This window comes from Lutjanus erythropterus, chromosome 13 (assembly GCF_056507025.1).
Source record: "Lutjanus erythropterus isolate fLutEry1 chromosome 13, fLutEry1.hap2, whole genome shotgun sequence".
In the NCBI taxonomy this organism is placed as follows: Eukaryota; Metazoa; Chordata; class Actinopteri; order Lutjaniformes; family Lutjanidae; genus Lutjanus; species Lutjanus erythropterus.
This window is the reverse complement of record NC_139329.1, coordinates 22413478-22432103: the sequence shown is the minus strand read 5'-3', so window position 1 is coordinate 22432103 and position 18626 is coordinate 22413478. Positions and strand designations below refer to the sequence as shown.

Sequence of the window (18626 nt, the reverse complement as noted above, 5' to 3'; positions counted from 1 at the left end):
CTACACAGATGTAGACGGATGTGTGTCTTTGCCTTTCCTCCTTGGCTTTCTTTTAGCTGTATTTCTTGTCTTTACAAACTCCTGAGGGAAGTAGGTGGTTCTTTAGCTGCTAAATCCTCCATTATGTTCTCCAGCTAGCAGCTAACTGCATCTGTCTGTAGTTAGGTGCAGAGAAGGTTGTGCACAGCAAGATCTTGGAGCTTTATTTATTGAAAACTGCAGCCTGATGCAGCCAAAAACAACTCTATGACAGAGGTGAGAGTGAACCAAAACAGTAAGAGTATGGGCCGGACAGCTAAACCATTTCCTGAAACTCACTGAAAGCCTTCTAAAGCCGAATTCTCTGTTAGTTCATCACACATGTGACTCCTTTCACACTGTCACATTAATGGATCAGTCTACAGTGGCTGCTGGGTAGGGCCTCTGTTTTTTTCTCCTCCTCTTTCTTAATTCATGTACTTTTCCTTTGGATTTCGATTTGTTTCATCAGCGCGTAAATTCTTCACTATGTGTTCTTGTATCATGTTCTGGATTCTGTTGTATCAGCTTTACTTTAGAGCTGTCCCAGTGCAAATAACAGTAATTCACTATAATGACACTGAACCTTAGATAGATGATTGCCTTTATTCCATGCATGGCATACAATAATGGTAATTCTCTTTAAATAAAAAAAAGCATTTCTATATTCAAATTCAAGACCATTTTACAGATTCATTTTCCAGTGGCAAATATCATATTTGAGATTAATGGCAAATCAATTCAAGAGAATAACTCAACATGCCATATAATGCGCTTTAACAAACATTATATTGTACACCAGGACAAAAGCATAATGTTGCCATATGTCACAATCAAAAACTTTTAAATACTAACAGAGCCCTTTCAATTACGGTCCTCAAAGAACAAACAAACTGAAAACATGTAATATATCTAACTGTAATAATTTAGCTGTAAATGGTTACCAGAATAAAGTGGCTGTTGATTGAAAACATAAAAAAGGCAATATAGTCTTAACAGACAATAAAAAAAAACTCGAGAAGCAAACAGACGTCTTGGTGCTCCAACACTAAACTCTTCAGACGATCATTTGTGTCACTTTACTGTATTATGCACTGTGAAGGATCTTTCTCTGTTCTCAGCCAAAATTCTTTGGATAAAATATATTCAGACAAGAGCAAATGAATTGCACAGTGGTATTATATAAGGTGTTTCATTTCAGAACAGGTTATACTTTCATCTTCAAAAAAGTAGCACCTACTTATATAAAATAATTTCTGATATGAAATTCCTGATGGAATAAAATAAACGACCATTTGTCTGGAACACCGTACACATTCATTGCATTTAATGTGATCATTGAGTTGCCCTGGGCAACACATGTATGTACATTAACATATTGATTTCTTCTGCATCCATTCAAACTGACGCAATGCAGTTTTATTCCATTCACCCAAACTCTATTTGTCCAGTATGAAATTTGGACAAAAAAAAAAAAATCTTCTCAGGACACAAATAGATGCAATGTTTTGGAGTGAAACTGCTCATTAGTCCTCTCTGTGCCATGAAACAGTACATGCACATGATCTTGTGCATGAGTTCAGCTCTCCACTATCAGTGTTCGGTGTGAGCAGGCAGTCATACAAAGCTCTCTTCCATGTTGGAGCACAGCAGGAAAGAGTCGACTAGCCGTGGTTTGATCAGCTGCTGGTGGTCGGCTGCCTCGATGCTGTCTGGACACCCTGCTGCCAGCCTCCTCAAGGCAGCCTGGAGACACACATGCACACACATATATCTATCAGTATGCATGTGCAAAGATCCAAAAAAAAAACCCATAGAGACATGCATTATCACATCAAGATCACGCTGTACTCCTGTATATTTAAAGCAATATATAGCTTTAAATAAAAAGGTGCTACAGCCCAAATTGCAAGCAATAAACAGTCTAATAAATAGGCTGAATCCCTGTTTAATATTGTACAGTCTATTGTTGAAGCAAGTTGTTTCCCAAACTCAAAGCTCAGGCTGGCTGCCTGCAGGCTGCATGGACACTGAAGCTAAACAAGTGCAAGATGAGCACAATATTATACTTTGACAATGACGCTGGCAAGCCCTACACTGTAAGCTGATTAGCTGCTTATAACTATTAGTTGTCTGGTGATGTAAACTTAAGCCCATTATACTTAAAACAAAAGTACACTGCCCCAAAAAATTCAAACACTGGAGTCTGTTTTAAGTGGCTGCCTGTCTCACTGCCTGACAGACTCTATTAACATACTGCTCAATTGAAACATTGGAAACATCTACTCACTCTATAAGATAGATCAGTTTGCAACTAACAAATGTAAGCGTTGTTCATCTCTCCTGAGAGAGATAACGGTGCTCACATTATCAGCTGAATAAAGCGAAGCGATTGCAGCAGTGAGAAAATTGACAATGTAATATAAAAAGTTTGTGTTACCGTGAAAAACAGACAAATAGAGCTATTCTATATATTATATTCGCTTCTATTCATCTTATCTCCGACATCATCTCCATGTAGTTCTCATACATTACGGTGCGTTCAGTTTCAACTTGAATGTCAGAATTTCAAGTTCCTAGTTGGAAATTTCAAAATTATGGTGATGTTCAAGTTTGCTGTCTGCTGAAAAATAAAAGGTTCTCAAATTGTTGCAAACTGTAATTGTTAATAATGGTAGACATAAGTTATCCTGGCCATTCAAATTAATACAAAAATATCAATATAGCACAACCATTAACTATGACATCATTTTATCCAACGTCCCTTTTATGAAGAGATCTTTTTTAAAAAAGAAAAGAAATTAAAATGAACTAGTTAATTTTAATCTCTGTGAAATTAACTAGCACTTTTCATGTGTGAACTTGCACTACATTTTATGGTCATTTTATCATTTAGTACAGTAAATATATTGCATAATTCTCCTTTAATATGGTTAAATAAATATGTGTCTGCAGATTTACAGTAATCAGTAATACTGTAGTGAATTATGTCCTTCCAGATCAGGAGCTGCACCTTGTTTGATTTCAACAGCACAACAGTTAATATGTGTGACATCTCAAGTTAATTCAGCCAGGAGAACCACCTCCCCCTCCTCAACATTTACATTTAAGATTACAAATGATCTGTGAAAGCTCAGCGTCCTTTGAAGGTAAAAATTCAACACCTACAAATGCTCTGCTTAACCCTTGGCTAAAAGGATAAAATAGAATCACATTAATTTGAATAGACTGACGAGTGGGTTACAGCGAAGAGGAGGGCATTTCTGGGCGCAGCGAGTCAGCCCAATTAAGCCCCCTGACCATTATGCGCTTCAAATCCCCCCTCATCGGCCCTAAGATCTGGTCTTAATAATTATGATCAGAATAAGAGAATGATAAAGTACGAGCAGGGATATTATTCATGATATGTACATATTTAAACATGCAACGTTTGAGATGATGTGCACTGGTCAGCTATCTCAACATGGCTTTAAGATACTGAGGTTGTGATATATTTTCAGTTTTCACATATTGCCCTGTGGATGTGATTAAATTGGACAGTCATTTGGTGCACTTGATGTTACATGTGGTATAATGCCCTCAGTTTGTGCTATATAGTGAGCGAAGCTGAAAATATATAGTATTTAAAGGGCACAACTGAAATAGGCAGTTTGAATGTCTGAATGACATATTTCTATTCAGGACATGGAGTCATTTACATGTTCTGCATGCATCGACCTGCATGCACACATACACACATAAATAGACACACACTTTATACTTACCAGGCAAGCGACCAGCACTGAGTCGCTGTTATTTCTCTCAGTAGGGGAGCGACACAGTTCAATAAGACGAGGAACAGCTGAAGACAGCAGAGGAAAAATTCATTTACAAGTGTGTCCCATTCTTAGACATTGATATCAACTATAAACAGAGCATTTTAGGGTCTCAATTATTACTTGGTTTTACTTCATTTTCTCCACAAATTTCAGTGTACTTTCAATAACATGAAACAAAAATGGCATCTCTTCTATTTTAGTTAAAAAAAGAAATATACTTTCCATATCTGGCTTGTGTTACGGAGTGTATGTTAATTTCCACTCATGAAATTAGGAGGTTTCATAAAGGATTCATAGAGAGCCGCTTCCCATGAGACAAAGAGGTCTGCTGGGGAATGGACGTACAGTGCATACAGTACATTTATATATTAAAGATGTTTCTGTCCAGTGATCTAACGAAAAACTGTCCAGCAAAATGATTTTTTTTCTCCTTATTAAAAATAAATATTAAAGCTTCACAGTGACGCAGCATTAGGACATCATGTCCAGTCCATGGTTTTGTTGTATTTTACACCTCATTTACACCTGGTGTTAAGATGGGATCTGTATCTGGATTGATTATCTAGTTAATAAAGGATCCGACCTTGCCTTTTGCATTCACACCTTGTATTTTTAATGCGCTCTGATTGGGATCAGATCTCTGTCCTCCAAAGCAAAACCAGCCTTAGGCTCCCTTTAAAAGTTGCTGACCTATGAAAAACTTTAGAAACTTTGTAAAACACTATGACACATTCTTAATTATTAGTCCCCTCTCCTAAATTCGGCAAATGTAATCTCATAATTCTTTGTATAAAAAAATATATTAGCATTAGATAAATTATATGCCTTGTTAACAGATCTGTTATACAGACGATCGCAACACACAGTATCACACACACACTTATTTTTTAGTGTATATCATCAATTTCCCACCTGTACTGCTTCCATTTTTTTGCAGTTCTGTTGGACAACACATTTTTTGGCGCTTTCATTGCACTGAATATATTCTAATCAGTAATTAGGGGTATATCTCTTTCGGTTTTCTTACTTGCTTGCTCTTTAAATATGAAAAATAACCGGTATTTTATGTTTGCTGCCTGACATATCCTGTGTCCGTTTGAAGTGATGGTTGTGTACATCATCACAAATTAACTCTAAGGTGGTTAAAAAGCAGGTGCATCTCCAGCCTTAGTCCTTAAGTACATATGGAGTACCTCAAGGCTCATTTTGAGGCCCCGCTTTTTTGTTATTATGTTTATAAATCCACTTACCTTCATTTTGATGCTTATTTCATTTAAAAAATCTGTTGCTTTTTGTACTGTTTGTTTTAAACACTTGTTTTTCAGCTCCCTATTATCAACTTTTCTCTAATAAATCATGTAACAGTGTTAAAAGAGAACTGAAATTCTGCACTACCTTTCAGCTGGATGGCTGTTTGGGCCACATCAGCGTCTCTGCTCAGACGGGCCAGTGTGACAGCAGCTTTCTGCTGAACACGCTCACAGGCGGCGCCCTCTGATGGACTGGAGGAGGACGGCTTTTCTCCCAGCAGCAGCAGCAGTCGCTCTATTCCTAAAATACATAATATACAGTTCAGATTAGCTGAGCAAGAAACCAAAGGATCAAAGGTGTCAGGAACTATGGAAAGGAAAAGATTCAACAAACAGCACAGTCAGAAAGAAAGACAACAGCAAGAAACACAATACGAACAACAAATGAAGACAGGAAACTGACAAACAGTGCAGAAAATAAAAAAAAAACAATAAAAACAAACATAAGTTTGAAACTTTGCAGACATAAAATTACAGAAGACTGAGACACAACAAAGTGCTCAGGTGAATTAGAAAGGAGCAAGACATTACATACATCTCTGTTAGAGAAGATTTTGACCAAAAGTGCAGTTAAAAATTAAGTCACTCTGGCTTTCAAGAGGTTAGAGATAATTCCTCAGATTTGCTTTAATCTCCACTTCAGGACAATTGAGGATCAACAACTGACTTTGAAACACATTGTGCAGATTGTAAAATAACAAATTGTTAAGGCTCCTCACTCTGTGATCAAATGTTGTAATTACTCACAAAAAGAGGCAAAATCAAGCCATAAAATGTTTTTCACAATACAATTTTTTATGTAGTTAACCATGTATTGTACAATATATGCTCACATATAAGACCAGAACATATGAATAATAAAAATTAAGAATGAAAAACATAATAAGAAAATAAAATCAAAATGCACTGCAGCTGTTGTAAAATAGAAATATTTACATAAGGTGAGGGGATGATGTTTTATTTAAGGTCTTCCAGACGACTTTGCAGATATGATCTGATGCTGCCATCTTGAGGATTAAAGGAGAATTGCACTGATTTTCTTGCTTGTACGTCAACTTATTGGAATTCATGAGAAGCTCAATAAGTACAATAAAACTAATTAATTCAAGGCAACTGCCTTTTTAGTTTTTAATCAACAACAAACAAACAAAGTTTTGCAGACCTATAATTTCTTTTTGAGATAATTTAGTTTTCTTCTTTAGATAAACTTAACTCAAATATTTGAGATTTAGATCTCCCACAATTTTTTTCCCCAAAAAATTTTTTATTATTCTTTATTTGGGGGCTTGAAAATTAAAGCATTGCACCTGAAAATATTAAGTTATTAACCATTATTCATTTTTAATTCAATGAGTTTACTCAACATATTTTTAAATAAAACTTTTGTGTGTTTCTAAACTCAGACTCAAGTTTACCTATAGATGGAAAGAAAATTATCTTAACAAAATGTTATTAGTTGATAAAACTTTCATTTAAAACTTAAGAGTTTGAGTTTTTGAGTTAAAACTAAACTTCAATATATTGAAGTAAGTTGCCTTGATTTTTTTTTTTCATTTATAGAGTGTGTATTTCATCCAACAAAAATAGCAGTTATATGTAACATTCAAAAACAATGGATTACCTTGTTCTTGCAGGACTTCAGAGGCACACTGCTCTAAGACTGACAGGTTTGCCAAGATTGTCACCACCTGAAATTCATGAATATATTAATTATTAATTATATTAATTAATAAAGAATTAAAAAAACATGAAATAGCTGACACGAACATTTGCTATGTCTAACAGTAGTTGGTTCAGAGGTCACTGAAAATGCACACTATATTCTGTACCATACCAGTTCACTAAAACACTGATATTTAAATACATTCCCGGCTGCTGTAAGAGCTTCACAACCTTCTGCTGTTTTGCTTTCAAACATCTCATAAGTGAACTGACTGCTGAAGAGCACTTTTAAGTCAAAGTCATTCACATTCATCCTCCTTTTAAGTTGCTTCTTCTATTTTATATGCAGTGATAAAAGACTGCCTCACATTATTCCACTGGTGCATATGTTGGAGTCAAGGTTAAGATGAGACTGTTTTTCAGTAAACACTGATATAATGTTGGAAGCAGTTCTTTTAATGGCCTTCTACAAGTTTCTCAAGTGTGGTGAATATACAACGAGATCTCTCAGCGTGAACTCACCTCAGACTTTTTATTGATTTGATTTTTTATATGGACTGTAGACTGTTGGTTTATGAAGTGGATTAAATATTTAGTGTTTGGCTCTAATGGATGGAGATGTGGTTTTTGTTCAGATTTCTGTACTGTTTCATGTGTTTATGGGGCCGAGCTTGTGTGTTTGTATTGTAGGATTCCTCTTGGAGCAAAATCTGAGAGGTTTATGATAATGTTTTGATGATACTAATATACTGTGCTGTTAAAAAGTTAAAAGTTAAAAGTTGTCCAGGCTCTCAAATGATAATTGCAAAGACAAACTCTACTTTCTGTCCTTTCTATTCCATGATAAAATTCCTGTCATTACTCCTCAATCTATCAGTCAGCACCCCCGTTCATCATTAAAAAAACAAAAAAAACAAAAAAAACATAAAGAAAATTTAGTGGAATCAGCTGATATTTTGTCATTGTCAGCCGCATACTAACTTTTCTAAGCTAAAACAATTTTTTCATACACATTTTAAGCAGAGTTGTTTGCCTGAACTTATTGTTTTGGTACTTTTGATATTTTATATTTTGTCAGAAAGCAGATCTGCACCTGGTCTTTTGAGTACGGCGTGTCGACTCTCTGACGGTCTCTGCAGGCCTGCAGCAGGATCTGGATGGCGTTCAGCTGCAGGAGAATCTCACAGGCCATGCTGTCGAAGAAGGTGATGTTGGCCAAGGCTGCAGATGCCAGGAGGAATACTTCACCACAGGAGGCGCTCTCGCACAACTCTGAGAGAACAAAACATCACTCACTTAGTACAGAGGTTCTAACATACCACAATAGCACAGAGGAAACTATGGAGCACAGTTTTTATTGCCACATTATTTGCTTCAGTTTGAGGTCTTTATTTTTTGGAAACAATATAATTTCTTTGAAACATTTGTTTGTTTGCATCCTTGACAACAGAAAAGTATGATCCTTCTTTTTTAATTCACTGTATTTTTTTTTCTTGTGTCCAGGGCCGGAGCCAGGATTTTAAAAATGCTGATGTCATGAGCCTGTGCTAGGAGGGTTTGGAGGTGCACCTGGGCGTGCCTTTAAGTTCAGGGTTAAATTTATGTCTACTCACTGATGAGTGCAGTCACAATATCGTGCATGCTCTCCAGGAAGCTGGCGAGGTGTTGTGTGGACGTGTGGTGAGGTGAGGTGATCTGAGCCACGACTGCTGCCGCCTCGGCTCTCGCTGCTTCGACGCTGCTCTCATCAGTCAAGATATCAGCCAGGCACAGGATCCCATCCACCTATACATCAGGCAACATACAGTCAAGGTTGAGAAGGTTACTTTAAAAATACATTTTAAAGTTGATTATTACCTGATAAAAATGTAGTCAGTAAAATAATCCAAGTATCACAGTGATGTATTAAAAATAATGTAACTTGATGACTTTCTGTTACTTTTAGATTACCTCAACATAAAATATGGTGAAATTGTTTAGCCTAATGTAGTGTTTTTAGGGCTGCAAATAATGATTTTTTTCATAATTGACTGATTGGTCAATTATTTTCTCAATTAATAGATTAATTGTTTGTTCCATGAAAGGTCAGAAAATGATTTAATTGATTTAATTCCCTCCTTTTTGTAATTTTAAATAAACTAAAGTAAGCTTTAAAAATGAGCTAAAACATGTAGAATCATGAGTATTTAAGGTAATTTGGGCAGGACTGGGAGGTACAAATCACTTTCACTGTTCTGTCTGTGGGCCTGACTGCTGAACTGAACTCTTACTTCACATTTCATCTCAACACTGCGGGGCTGACAAAACACCTGCAGCATCACCGCCCATCCAGACAGTTAAGTGTCCATGATGGTGTCAGCTTGGCTGGAACTTGCAGCTCTGCCCGTAAAACCATCACAATTAAAACACACCACTCTGAATTAATGGGCACCTCTGGGGTGAATGTGCTGCTCAGAAACTCTTGTATATCTGGCTGGCATCGATCTGCAGCGTGTGCATCACCGGGCTGAGAGAGGAGCTCAGACATATAGAAGAGAAGTTTACTCCTGGGCATGAGGTCATATTTATCTCATCTTTGTGTGTGGTTTTGTTTGTGTGTGTGTGTGTGTGTGTGTGTGTGTGTGTGTGATTTGGGATTAGAGAAAAAAAGGCTTCAGGAAATAATGGAGATGTAGTACATGTCTTTATCCACTTGGGGGCAGTATTGCACAGTTCATACAAACTACTACAACTGCTGATTGTTACTCTGCTTCTGTTGGTAGTCGCTCTTATGAAGTCTTGTAGAAGTGTTGAAAATGAGCAGAAACTTTGGAAATCATCTATATTATCAATAAAATTATGTCAGAACTTTAGTATTGTGGTTTCCAGAGTGACGGTGAACCCCTTCAGTTGTGTCCTGGTGAAAATCCATTACCTAACACATCAGATATATCTTGTTTTCTTTAGTGCAGTCACTTTTAAATTGCACTCATTTAGGTAAAAAGCAAATTAACGTTTCAGATGATCAGCCGCCATCAGTCGCCAACACTCCTGAAAACAAAAGTTTAGAGTGAAGCATCCAGAGTGAGGCGAAGCGTCAGTTCTCAGCCAGCCACACCTGTCAATCTTATCTGCTGACGAGCATCAGTGCGCTGAGCTTCACAGGGCAATTCCCTATTTTTGTCTCAGTGGACGTCAGCAGCACTGTGCCAGTGCGACCCACTGACGTGGAACAATCCACTCTCCACACCCCCGTTCATCTACCGCCCCCCCTCTGCTGCTTCCCCCCCGTCCCTGCCCACACCTCCTCTTCCTCCTCCTCCCTAAAATAGGATATTCCCCAACTCCTCATTTACCGGATGCATCTCATTCAGTTTATTGTCAGTGCCAACGCCAAATAACTTTTCTACATTTTTAAGAGTAAAAATAAAGTTTACGATGCCTGTTCATTGAAAGTTTTTGCCCATTGAAAGTATTTTTGTGACCATATAAATACATTGAACTGTGGTTCTCTGTTTCAGGAACAAACAGAATTCTAAACCTGTTATTTTTCTTCTCAATCAACACGCCATGATTCCTAAATCCTATTTAATATATGATCTATGTTTGAAGACTAGAGGAAGCTCACACAGGCTGCAGAGTTGTTGAGTATTTCAACATAACATGTTTCCCTAATCTCCAATGACATACCATTATCATTTAATGATTTATTACAGTAAAAATATATTACAGATTTCTCCCTTGAAATATGTATCTTGAAGTGACTGGATCGACCCCCTGAGTGAGAAGCCCTCCTTAAATTATGAAGGACATCAAAACCTGCCAGCACCCTAGTAGATTGACGCACATCAACAGGCCCGGACATGTACTTTCAACATGTGTTTTTTTCTTTCACATTCAGCGCTGCAATCACCATTTCCTAAGCTGCTCAGTTTTCCTAATGTATCCACCCCCCTCACTTATATAAGGTAACATTAGGTTGTTACAACAGGCCCCAGTGCATGCTACTATGTTGGGAACTGGTGGATGCTAGTTACTGGTACTAGTCCTGATATTATTTTCTGTCTTGTCTTTTCTTACTGCTGCTTTTATGAATGAAATACATCTGTGGGGGGAGGAGTATGTTTTGACAAAAAGGTATATTGAAATAACAGTTTTCACACTGTCCAATTGTATAAATGTTGGCTTTGTGCATCATAGCTTACATAGCTTCTAAAGGCTCTTTTGATAGTGTAACACAAATGTAGTGGCAATCAATCGATAATCACTTTAATTAGATGATAATCATTTACAGCCCTATTTTGAACACAGGTGTATTTCTCCACCCAACACTGTCTATGGGTTCCCTCAATTCAGAATTGAAATCATGACACACTTCATGTAGGTGCTGGACATAAAAAAAGTGGTATCCAGCCGTCCCTTGTCTGTATGACATGGCTGATGTGCGTTATGTCAAAAGATGCAACCAAATTACTTCAGGGCAATCATGTCCTTTAATTTTATTTTAAATTTTACAGTTTTTAAAGTAACTTTTAACTTTTAATCTGATAAATGATTGCAGCCATTGATCCTCCTCAGGGACTTTCTGTGGAAGTTATTTTCTTTGCGCGTCTTTAGCAGCAGTGTTCATAATCAATACTCTTCTCATTCGCCATCGTATGATTGCATAATCCTCCAGTTGGGGATAAAGCTGAGAAGTATGGAATATATCCACCAATGAGCAGTGCAGATGCACACCAGCCCGTTTTCTCGATCACCCTTCAACAGTGACAGTTGTGATTCTCAAGCCTGAGCGATCACCGGTGAGCGCTTGGTAGCGTAGACTTGCCTGACAGCTTCTCCCGCAGGACGAGGCTGCTAATCTGGGGCGGACTTTGGTTCCCGTTAAGAAGTTTTCACACTTGGATGATTCACGCTGTCCCAGCTGCTCTATATGTGAACACAGACGCCGTTGTGGCATCATTATTCGCCGGAATCAGGTTATATTTGTCTTTCTGTAAACGCTCATTTGACACAGGTGCGTCTGTTGTTTATTTTGGTTGAATTCTCGACAGAAAACAAACAAGGACACACAAAGAAGGATGTATCATTAGCTTTCTCCCTCCCTGTCACGCCTTATTTCCATTTACTCACACACACATAAACACAGTGAGAAGTTCAGGTCTAAATGTTTGACCTGTCAGTTCAGCGGTCAGGAGGTCCGATATAATGATCTCATCTCTGCAAACCACACAGGCTCACAGCAAATCATGACTCATCTTTTTGTGTATGCAATTCTGTCATCAGGAAAAAAACACATACCTAACCTATATACCACATGATGCTTATTCTCTCACCATCTCCCATTCTAAAATTATACAGCGAGGATTAATGGCAGTTCTCCTGCCCTGACATAACTGAACTTTGTGAACTCATTCATGAAAATTTAATCAAGTAAATAGAAAGCTGGAGAAGTTTAACGACTGCAGTCAAAAGTTTTCCCAAAAAAAAGTCCCAGTACAGCTACAGAGGTGCCATATGTAACATCAATTATTCATTATGAGACATAAACACTGCTGCTAAGATTGGCACTGCCTGACAGTTTCTACGTCGCATCTTCCATTCGAGGCTGCCAGTAGAAGAGGGCAGAACCACCTGCAGCACATGTATCCTCTGTAGTAAGGGGTAAATGACCAAAGAAGGTCCTTCTCTTGACAGGGATCAACACGATTTTTTTCACCCACCAACAACAGTGGCACAAGGTAGTCATGTTTAATAGGTGATTATACCAAGTTATTGTAAATTGACCAATGTATAGATATTTTAAAGGAGCAAGAGTTATTGCATATGCAAAAATAAGTACAGCAGTCAAGAGCTGGACCCACAGATGGCATATTAAATAGGTTAATATCCTATTTAATAGACCATGTATGGTTGTAGCAAGTTGTTTTCTCTGTCCCCTCCTCACCAGACACAGGGAAGTTTGTGCAGGCTGCAGGAACACTGTAGGAGTGGAGGACACACACAACCCTGTACACTGACAAAAACTTTACAAGAATGTAAAGCTAAGCCTGTTATCCCGACAACAATAGCCCACTGCTCTAAAAATTCACACTCTGGACTTTGAGTTCAGCGGCTGCCTGTTTCACTGTCTGCCAGGCTCCATTAATTGCAACATCCCGTTTGAATTGTGCCATTAACTACACATATGATGTATGTCAATTTATAAGATAAATTTTTAAGCCAAGACAGTTGCTGCTTGTTGTGTTTAAGTATAAGACAATGAGATCATCATATCTATCTAATTTCATACCAAGATGTAAAAACCTGAGCAACGTTTTTGCTCGTTCTTTCACTTTCCGGCCGATAAAAGGACCAGAGGTCGCTGGATAAAACACTTCAGGTAAGATAATGTTACAAAGGACAGTGTGGTTTTGATTACATGTATTAGATCATGAGAGAGTAGTTCACTGAGCAGTTTCACACAAAACTAAACTACGAAAAATCTACGGCAAACTGTGACTTTTTTGACTTGTAAAACTATCTTATAATATCAAACTATCATTCTGTACAGTGAAGATCAAACATTCAATTGTAGGAGCAAGAAAAAAAAACATTTGTTTGTGCAGAGGGGAACTTTAAAAGACAGCTTATTATAAAGAACAGATTGGTTCACTGCCCACTGAGGACATTTTTTCCTGGTAAATTCCTGTTGATCCTTTGACTCCATGATCACATGCTTTGTATCTGTGCAGCCAAAGCTCCTCCATTGTTGGCTCATAATCACCTGTAAAAATAAGCGAGCCTCCCAGTCATAACATGGGATGTGAGAGCTGAATGTGTGCAACAGTAGACAGACGGGGAGGAGAAACAACCGCCTGTCTGAGCTACAACTTCAGCTGATCAGTATAAACATAAACTGTCTGGACTGGAGGAGCCAAGGTATTTTACTGGAAGTACTGTACTTACTTGAGATTAATGTCATTTCACTTTCTCTCTTTCTGCTCTCTGTTGTATACAAATCCACATACCCACTTTCCATTACAAGAAAATAGAAAATCTGGATCAGTGCTCAAGTGCCTTTTTACTCTCATTTTACCTTTTTTTTAACATCTGTCCAGAAAATTCAGATGAAAATTTGCCAGTCCAGCTGTGTCTCATTTACAGTTTATCTATGAACCACTGGGCCTCATAAATAATCAGTTTATTAAATTAATTAAACGTACAAGCACCATGGCTGATGAAAATTTATCTAACATGACTCAGGGAGAAATCATATGTAATTTATTTAAGTTTTGAATTGTGGAGGATTGTAAAGGATTTAAGTACAGTACTCAAGTGTTTACATGTACTTCAGCCACTAGTTGTGTGTGTGTGTGTGTGTGTGTGTGTGTGTGTGTGTGTGTGTGTGTGTGTGTGTTAGAGAGACATATTTACCTTGTCCAATTGGTTGATGCCCTCCTCCACACAGCAGATGGAGGCCACGGTTCTCAGAGCGTGAGCGTAGAGCTCTCTGAAGCGGTCTTGCCTGCAGATCTTAAACAGGGCTACCACAGCTCCTTCCTGTGGAGGAAGACAACGTTATTTGATGTTTATGCCTTAGGAAAGGTACACAGTGATTCATAAATACAGTATGTGCTGATGCTAAATTGCAATATGTTCAGGGCACAAAACAGGAAACTCATTTGAGTCATCCACCATGGAACTGTATGCATAATATGACAGGTGTAAACTGGATATTAAACAACTGGCCAGTTGTTTTGTTTTTTTATTCCTGTTTGGTACTACAGGAAACTGTCAGGGACTTGAATATGCATTAATTTAACATCCTACAACAATTTAAATTTCAGTCATTGACTCAGACTTACTAAACATTCACATTACCCCTCTGCTCTGTGATTTTGTTCTATGCATTTATTTTGTACATGTGTGATAGTAAAACAAACAAACAAACAATGCACATTCACATGGTTGAAAGTTTTAGCAAGATACAAGATTCATACGCCACACATTAACTTGCTTTTGTTGCTGCACTGTGTCCTCCATCTGTATTGTTTCCTTCACTTCACTTCACTTTACTTTATTTTACTTTACTTTACCTTCACGGACTACTGCCTCAACTTGATACAGCCCAGCTCACTGATTATTCGATGATGATTTTATAAACTTGTCTCCTAGAAATTGTTATACCAACTAAGCTATATATAAGCAGCTTATAAGTCAATGCAAAAAAATTTTTTGTTATTATGTATGTAAAATAATAAGTTGGTAATTAATATATCAAGTCCCAAATGTGTTGATGCAAGTAACTACTGCATCAAACGTTTTTATGGTTGTGTTTAGACACTGGTAGCACTTAGTAAAGGTTAGAAAAAGATGACTTTTTCTGACTTGAGACACAATGTGTTTCATAACATTTAATGAAAACCACAATCTTTCCCTCTCCTTAACCAAAGAGCTTTTGTTGCCTCGACCAAACCACAGACTCCCAGATGGGACTCAGAAGGCGAACCCTGGTCTCTTGAGTCAACGTCCAGCACTTTATATTTCCACCATCCACCCCAACCACTTTTCTGCTCCTGTGTGGCGCTGCCGATAAATGTGGCATTTCATGCAACTAAAAAACGTCCATGACCTTTTGACAGCACAACAAGACAATTGGAAAAAAAAGTAGTAGTAATATATAAATGTAATTTCTAGGAGACAGGGTTATGTATTTAACAAAACGTTTGGCAGAGTTTTTTTCCAATAAGAATGCCCAGCTACACCACATAATGAGGTACCCCAAGCTATGAATTTTTGTTTATTTGTCTAGTGGACACTGTGTTTGGTGCATTTAGTTCTCAGTAGGTTTTCCGCATTAAAAGTTCATGCAGGACAAAAGGTGGTCGGGCTTTAGAAAACAACTTTCAGTGAGAGTGCGGCTCTTCTGAGACTACCACAGGCCTGACATTAGGCTTCGCACCACAAAATTACACACCGTATACGTCATAGTCAGCTCTTGTCTTCAAGCACACATGATTGTGCAAAATGATGGATCAAATTGCTCCTTGCTAGACTGAGAGCCAACATGTCCCGCAGATATAAGCCAAAGGCATCACGCTGGTTTTAAAGAGTCCAGGAGACCCGGAATGACCGATGGATCTGGGCAGCTTCAGTCAGCGAGCCTGCCAAACACAGAACCTATCAAATGGCTCACACAATCTATCATGTCAGATAAAAACAGCCAAAATATACATATTTCATGAATGGCAAACAGGGAGCAGAAAAAAAGATGATTTGCGAGCCATAATAGCTGAGCATTTTCTGTTGGATTATGCTCGGTGTAAACAAATAAAAATAGCTCCAGTACTGGCTCCATGTCTACACTAAAGCAACCCTCTGACAAAAAACACTTGCAGGTATTGAATTCTATTCAGCGTGCGGATAGATAGAATTACCAAGAGGAAGACGAAGCCTGTAACTACCACCATTATCCTAATAAGGCCATTATACTGGGCTGGCATGTCTCATACGCTGCAAAGGCCATGCTGCCGGGCCTTGGAGTGAATAATCATCCTGCCCTCCTGCCTGACCGCTCCTCCCCGCTCGCTGCCTACGCAGTATTGTTCCGCCATACCTGGAAGAACTGCCGACACACCGACACGCAGTTTTCAGTAAACCTTTTCAAACTCTTGAGCTGTGTTTGGTGGTGATGAAGAGGCTATTGATCCTGTTGTTTTTCTGATGCATATGTTGGTTTGACTTTAAAAAGTAAGTCTGCGGAGCATTTCAAACTGGTCCATAGCACTTTTGAGCTTTAGTTCTGAATCATCATTTAGTCATATGTTGTAACTTTATAAATAAAGTAATGAAAACATACTGCTGCTGGACATTGTCTGCCTTTATGGTCAAAATAATCTGCTTAAAATATATCTCTACCCACTGGAATGAGACAGGTGCATCTGGGGGCAGCAGAACTTCATCAAAAGTGAAAAACTGTTTCATCGATACAGATGTCTTGTCTATGTGATTAATTTGCACATTGATATTATTTCCACCCTGCCTAAAAATGTGTTATAGCATGACAAATGGATCAGAGGAGAAATAGAAACTCCAGCCGGACCACCAGATTTTATTCAGACAATCAGTTTGTAGTAGAACCGCTTTTCTGTTTGTCTCATCTTTACAGACTTTCTCCTGCTTTTCCTTTTCACAGATCATTGGGGCTTGTTGATCTTTTCTTTCTCTTCCCCGTCAAACCGCTTGCAGTTCTGTTGTTTCCACTGACTTCATCCTCATTCCTTCAGCGAAGCCCACAGAACACATTTGCTCTCAGACTCATGCATTTTGGTACTAGCTGCACTAACATCATCATCATGTGATACTCGGCTGCTCGTCTGAAAATGCCTCTTTATCCGTGTGTTTATATGCACAGGCCTACACAGCGTGTAATTTCTTTCCATCTCATCATTTTCTGGATTGAACTCTGTGCTCTGGTCTGTGATACTTGCTCACTCAGTGTCTGCAGTTTCTTGAGTTGCAAGAGGTTGTAGGCACTTGATGTCTTGATTTGGAAATCAAAATGGTTGTTTGTAAAAACTGAGACAGACAAAGCTAAATGATAATACTTGTTAGACTAAGAAAAAACAGTCACACTTTATTTTATGGTACACTAACAAGACCTGACAAGCCATACTTTGTATCAGATTTAGTATTTTTGCAGAAGGTAATTTGGGAGTCAGAACTGTACTGTAAACTAAAATGCATTATTTCCCACTGTTAAACTCTTATTAGACTTCATTAGTGGGTAATTAGGGACACATTACAACAGAACTGTGCTGTAAACTAAAGTGAAATCACATATCAGGCAACTTGACACACATGTTGAGATGGCCTTAATTTAGTATAGGTGGTTCACATATTGTTTTTAAATGGAGAAAAAACAAATATTTGATTTCACTTTAGTTTACAGTACAGTTCTGTTGCAACATGTCCCAAATAACCATCAAAGTAATTCAAATAAGATCAAATGGTGGAAAGTAATATACTTAAGTTTGGTGTGAATGCTGACTCAGCATTCACAATCATATTATCTACAAAAAAATTCTGCCTACTTTTTTCTCACTTAACCAGTTCCACATTTTTCAACGTAGAAACTTAATTCAAGCATCAAAGTATTAAGCTCAATCATTGCTATTATTCAGGATTTTGATGAGCTTTACACTTGCAATAATATTAAATGTTTTCTATGACATTTTCCCCATTCCAAGTAAATGACAAAATGTTGAAAATTGCCCCATTTTCACTATTTTTTAACTGCTCATTCATACTTTCAGCTAAAAAGCCCATTCAAACATCAAAATAGTCAACATAACATAACATCTTTCATACATTCTGGCTATTATTGAACTTTTAAATCCCATTAGAATTTTATTTGCAGCCTAGGGAAGTCAGCCTTTAATCTTCAACCTCTTCCCACTAATTCAACAGCAACTCAGCTGAGCGTCGGCTTTTCAACAAACATTAAAATATTCCGCATCATTCCTACATAACTGGCATTATTCAGCAGCAGTTTTAGTGTTTAGTGTTAGCCTTTCAACAAACATTCCACATCATTCATACCTTTGGGGTATTATTCAACTTTTCAACACAGCATTGCAGTTTAGTGTCAGCTTTTCAAGAGCCAGCATTCACATATTTTTTTCAGAAACTGCCTTCTCTGGTTTACAGTACAGTTTTTGGTCTAACAGTGGAAAATATTACACTAGAGTTTAAAGTACAGTGTGTCTAATAACCCTTTAATTAAGTCTAATAAAGGTCTAATATTTTCTACAAAAGAACATATTATTTAGAGGTTTTGTCTTATTTGATACAAAGT

The 18626-nt window shown here is 37.8% G+C and overlaps 1 protein-coding gene across 1 annotated transcript in view; it reads right to left on the bottom strand.

Moving 5' to 3' along the window:
* Positions 1–604: 604 nt before the first annotated feature.
* Positions 605–18626, bottom strand: part of insc (INSC spindle orientation adaptor protein) — a 62090-nt gene continuing 44068 nt past the window's right edge. Inside the window, exons 9-15 of the mRNA XM_084735037.1 lie at positions 14204–14329; positions 8422–8593; positions 7902–8080; positions 6768–6834; positions 5232–5387; positions 3783–3859; positions 605–1764 (exon numbers count right to left, since the gene is read on the bottom strand). Coding sequence (XP_084591163.1) covers positions 1636–1764; positions 3783–3859; positions 5232–5387; positions 6768–6834; positions 7902–8080; positions 8422–8593; positions 14204–14329 — 906 coding nt within the window. The 3' untranslated portion in view covers positions 605–1635. The remainder of the gene's footprint in view (positions 1765–3782; positions 3860–5231; positions 5388–6767; positions 6835–7901; positions 8081–8421; positions 8594–14203; positions 14330–18626) is intronic.